Here is a 5,161-nt window from a genome sequence, read left to right as displayed (position 1 = left end):
GTGTGTGTGTGTGTGTGTGTGTGTGGCCAGCTCAGCCCACCAGGGGGCGGGGCTGGTTGGCATGTGGTGCTGGAGGATCGAACCACAGTCTCTGTGCTTTGCCAAGCTTGTTCCAAGTAGGTGCTTTAGACCACTGAGCCATCTCACCAGCCCCCCCTCTTCGGCCTTTTAATGCTCAAATTTTTAAACTTTTTCTTTTTTCCTAGTACTTGGGATTGATTCCAGCCTTTGCAATTAACTATACCTTCAAATTCTTATTTTCTGAGACAGGGTCCTGCTAAATCACTAAGTTGCCTAGGTTGGACTTGAATTTTCAGTCCTCTTGCCTAAGCCTCCCAGAGTGCTGGAATTATAGGTGTGGATCACACCTGATAATAAACATTTTCAAATGAATAAATGTTTATAAATTCCATCTCTTTTTCTAGGTATTCCCATGATTACTCTAAGACCCAGTGGTACATAACCTCCCTCCTCCCCCTCTGCTTGCCTGAACTGGGAATCTTCATACATCCCAAGTATCTAGAACATAAATTTAACTTCTAAGGCAAACTGCAAACCTTCCACAAAGGATGACATTCTTCACTACTTTTTCTGTCGGCCAATTCAGCAGGGGCGGGCCTGCCCCTTTAATTTGGGCCCCACCTGCTCTGGTCAGACAGGTTTGGAGACACAGGTAGAGGGAGTCAGCCAGAGAGAAACACTTGCAGAGCCAGCAGGGAGCTAGGCAGCTCCTTCCTGGATGCTGGGAATCCTTCACCTCTCTCCAGATGAAAAGTAAGAGGGTGTCATGGGTCCAAATAGCAAGGGTGGGAGAGCCCTCGAGGGAATGAAGCAGGGGAATCGGTCACATCCAGAGTGAGCTAGATGGAGAGCAGCAAGGAGGGCAGAAAGACAGGAGAGAAGGAATGAAAAACAGCCATGATTAGACCTACAAGGCAAAATGGGTAGACCCAGGACCTGTGGAGGTGACTGGGATGGGATAATGAGGCATTTGGAAACTGACCAAGCACCTAGATTACAGACAGAAAGACTGAGTGTGCTGCAGCTGCCAGCTCCTTGGGACAGATTTGCCAGCCATAGCTGCTCTCAGTGGCCAGGAGAGTTCCAAGCAGGCCCTTTTGGAAGTGAAGGGAGAACAGGTGGTGGGACAGTAGAGGAGTAGTTTCTCTGTCTACCAGGAGATCCCTGGTGGGAAGACACTCTCGACAAAGTTCTACTACTCCTGTTCCTACTATGCTGGCCATGACCCCAGGGTTTCTGGTGTAGGGGCAGAAGCATGGGTGGGGCTGAGGGAGGCCACAGCTGCCAAATCCTGTGCCCCCTGACTCACCCTGTCCTGCTAGACAGCATTTGATGTTGAAAGGGTGTCTCTATTGCAGCTGCTCACTGCCTGCCTGCCTGCCTGCCTGCCTGCCTCCCTGTTTCAACACCATATTCTCCCTAAGGTCCCAGAAGGGCCGGAGCCCTCCAGCCCATCGGCCCTGGAGAGTCTCCCTCCATGAACTGTTCAAAAGGCCAGAAGACAGGGGCTTCTGACAGAGCTTTCCTCTGCTCCTTCCAGGATGACATGACCTTGCGGTGGACCCCAGGACTGGTACCCCAGGATGACAGAACCTGAGACCTTGGCCCTTTTGGAAGTGAAGGGGCCTAAAACCCCAGAGAAGAGCTCTCCTCAGACTCTTCTCCTCAGTGGCCAGCAGTCAGAAGGGGAAGGTGGAACTGAGTCCCCTGGTGTTGAGTCCCTCAGAGTGGGGTCTTCAGTTGGGTCTCCCATTGGCAGAGAGGGGACTGAGGATGGGCTAGACAGCACAGTAAGTGAGGCTGCCACTTTGCCCTGGGGGACTGATCCCCAGCCCAGTGCCCCATTCCCTGACCCCCCTGGCTGGCGGGACATTGAGCCAGACCCTCTTGAGTCGGAAGCACTCACCAAACCAGAGGAGCTGCCTGAAGATGACAGTAACTTGCTGCCTGAAAAGGCAGCCCGGGCCATTGTGCCCATTGACCTACAGTGCATTGAGCGAAAGCCCCAGGAGGACCTCATTGTGCACTTTGAGGCAGGGGAGACTGAGCACAGAAACTTCCTGCCCCCTCGTGCCACCCATCCTGAGCCCCCTGAGTGCAAGTGGGCCGAGGCAGTCATGAGGCCAACAGGCCGGTCCTGCAGAGGCTGCGGAAGTTGTGGAGGCCGAGAGGGGATAAGGGCTGTGGCCTCAGTGGGAGCTGCTCTCATCCTCTTCCCCTGCCTACTCTACGGAGCATATGCCTTCCTGCCTTTTGATGCCCCACGGCTGCCCACCATGAGCTCTCGCCTGGTCTACACTCTGCGTTGTGGGGTCTTTGCTACCCTCCCCATTGTACTGGGTGAGTCCTAGACCCTGGGAGAAGAAAGGGGCATCTGGGAAGAGAGCTTGAGGGAGCAGGATCTGCCTGGCATTCACTCAGCCTGAACCATAGGCCCTCCTACACTTGACTCTTGGTACCCATCTCCCAGGACCACCTCTGACCCACTGCACAGTGCCATGCCCATGCCTCTCCACTGTGCACCCCATGCCAGCCTTCCTGCTTTGGCTCCTGTCTCCTGCTTCTTCTGACCCTATGTGCTTCCCACCCCACCAGGACTCTTGGTGTATGGCCTGAGCCTGCTGTGCTTTTCTGCCCTACGCCCCTTTGGAGAGCCAAGGCGGGAGGTAGAGATCCACCGGCAGTATGTGGCCCAGTCTGTCCAGCTCTTCATCCTCTACTTCTTCAACCTGGCTGTGCTTTCCACCTACCTGCCTCAGGACACCCTCAAGTTGCTCCCCCTGCTCACAGGGATGTTTGCCATCTCCAGGTAAGTACGGGCTGGGGAAGGAGGTGATGCTGCTACAGTGAGATTCTCATTCTCTCTGTCTCTCTGTCTATATCTGTGTCTGTCTCTCTCTTTCCCTCTTGTCCTCTCCCCCTCCTTTTCCCTGTCCCTCTCTCCCTCTTCTTGTCCCTCTCTCTCTCCCTTTTGGAGCCTTTTTTTTTAAATTTATTTATTTATTTATTTATTTATTGTGTGTGTGTGTGTGTGTGTGTGTGTGTGTGTGTGTGTCCAGCTCAGCCCACCAGGGGGCGGGGCTGGCTGACATGTGGTGCTGGAGGATTGAACCGTGGTCCCTGTGCTTTTGTTTAGCTTAGCTTGTTCTAAGTAGGTGCCTTAGACCACTGAGCCATCTCACCAGCCCCTCTTTTTCTTTTTTTGAAACAGGTTCTTGCTACATAGACCATTCTTGCTTTAAACTCACAATGCAGCCCAGGCTGCTGAGCCTTAACTCTGTGAATCTCCTGCCTCAGCTTCCAAGGCTTGAGATGACAGGTGTGGGCCACCATCTTGGCTTCTGTATGTGTATGCATATGTGTAGTACTGGGGATTAAACCCAGGGCCTTCACACTGAGCTCTACCCCCAGTCATTTTAATTTTTTATTTTGAGGTGGGATCTTGCTAAATCCCTAGGCAGGACTCAAATGTGTGATATTTCTGCTGAAGCCTCTCAGGGTGCTAGACTACAGGCATGCACCACTATGCCTGCCTTTTTTGCTCCTTTGTTTGGTTTTTGAGTCAGAGGCTTGCTGTGTAGTTCGGGCCAGCCTTAAACACACCACTGTCCCAGTTCAACATCACCTGAGGCCTGGGGTTACCAATGTGCACCACCACACCTATCTCAGAAAGTACTTCTGAATTTCTGGATTCAAATGGAGGTGTTTTATAGGGTGTGGTGATGCATGCCTATAATCCCAGATGGAGACAGGGGGATTACTGCCAGTTTAAGGACACCTTGGGGCCACATAGTTCAAGTGTGGCCTGAACTACATAGTGAGATCTCCTCTCAAAAAACAAAACAAGATCAGTGGACTGAAGTGCCTGTTTAGGCAGAGAACAGCAGCTAGGGTTTGATGCTGATCCCTGCGTGCCATGCAGGCCTCGCCCCTGGGGCATGCTGAGATGGCAACTGAGACCAGGTGTGGTGGCATAGGCCTGTAATCCCAGCACTTGGGAGGCTGAAAACAGGAGAATCACTAGAGTCAGATCTATGTAGTGAGATCCTGTAGATCCAGTACTAAATACATAAAAACAAAAACAAATAACAAAGAGAGAGAGAGAGAGAGAGAGAGAGAGAGAGAGAGAGACAGACAGACAGACAGACAGACAGACAGACAGACAGACAGAGAGACCAGGTATGGTAGCACGCACCTGTAATCCCAGTACTGGGGAGGCTAAAGATGATATAGGGGAATGAAACTCTCCCAACCTGAAAGTTATGTGGGATGAGTTCGTGTTCTCTAAAACTGAAGAATGAATTTCAATAACAAATTGAGGTTAAGAGCAGAATATTTATGGGGAGAAAGCAAGCTTCTGTCTGAGAGGGACAGAGGGAACTTGAGTGGGTTGTCCCTGGGAAGCTATCTCTTCTAGGGACTTTTATAGAGTAAAACCATGCAGTGAGGCAGGTCTAAGGTGGAGAACATGGGAACTCACTTAAGTGGGCATGAGGCGGGACAAAATCATGGTCAACCAATGAGATTACAAGCTCAGGTAAAATTGATTAAATCCAAGACTAAATGGGAAAGCAAGTCATGCAGCAAGCAGCATGAATGTGGGAGTTTATCCAGTAGCCAACCAGTAGCAGTTAGATTAGTGACTCCTCCTGGCTTCCTCAAAGTGATGATCAGTCCCAGATGGTTATCTTTAGGGAGGTCAGCATTTGTTTGATCTTTGGTCTTCAGGTCTGGCCCACGGCAGGAGCATCTGTCGCTCTTACAGTTGTAAGGTATCTTGTCTTCTGCGTTATCTCCTTGAGGGCCTAGCCCTGCCTGGCTGCCTGTAATATTTCTAATTTAGCTGCCTACAACAAAAACAGGAGGATCACTATGAGTCTGAGCTGTGCAATGAGACCCTGTACCAAATGCATTTAAAAAAAAAAAAAAAAGGAAATGTTAGCTAGGCATAGTGGTGCATGCCTGTAATCCCAGCACTCAGGAGTCTGAGACAGGAGAATAATTGTGAGTTTGAAACCAGCCTGGCTAGGCAACAAGGTGAGCTGAAGGCCAGCCTAAACTGTATAGTGAGACTCTGTCTCAAAAAAAAAAAAGATAAACAAATAAATAAAAAAGGGGGGGAGGAGCTGGAGAGATAGCT

General features: G+C 50.7%; 1 protein-coding gene across 2 annotated transcripts in view; it reads left to right on the top strand.

Moving 5' to 3' along the window:
- Positions 1-520: 520 nt before the first annotated feature.
- Tmem79 (transmembrane protein 79) overlaps positions 521-5,161 on the top strand; it is an 11,554-nt gene continuing 6,913 nt past the window's right edge. The window contains exons 1-3 of one of the 2 annotated variants that reach the window (XM_004629734.2): positions 521-774; positions 1,562-2,361; positions 2,617-2,830. In XM_004629734.2, coding sequence (XP_004629791.1) covers positions 1,605-2,361; positions 2,617-2,830 — 971 coding nt within the window. In that variant the 5' untranslated portion in view covers positions 521-774; positions 1,562-1,604. Of the gene's footprint in view, positions 775-1,445; positions 2,362-2,616; positions 2,831-5,161 lie in introns of both variants that reach the window. The other variant, XM_023713703.1, reaches the window with a different exon arrangement.

The sequence above is a fragment of the Octodon degus genome, unplaced genomic scaffold (genome assembly GCF_000260255.1).
Source record: "Octodon degus isolate 3935 unplaced genomic scaffold, OctDeg1.0 scaffold00032, whole genome shotgun sequence".
Classification (NCBI taxonomy): Eukaryota; Metazoa; Chordata; class Mammalia; order Rodentia; family Octodontidae; genus Octodon; species Octodon degus.
The sequence above is the reverse complement of the archived record's forward strand: the minus strand, read 5'-3'. Positions and strand labels throughout refer to the sequence as shown.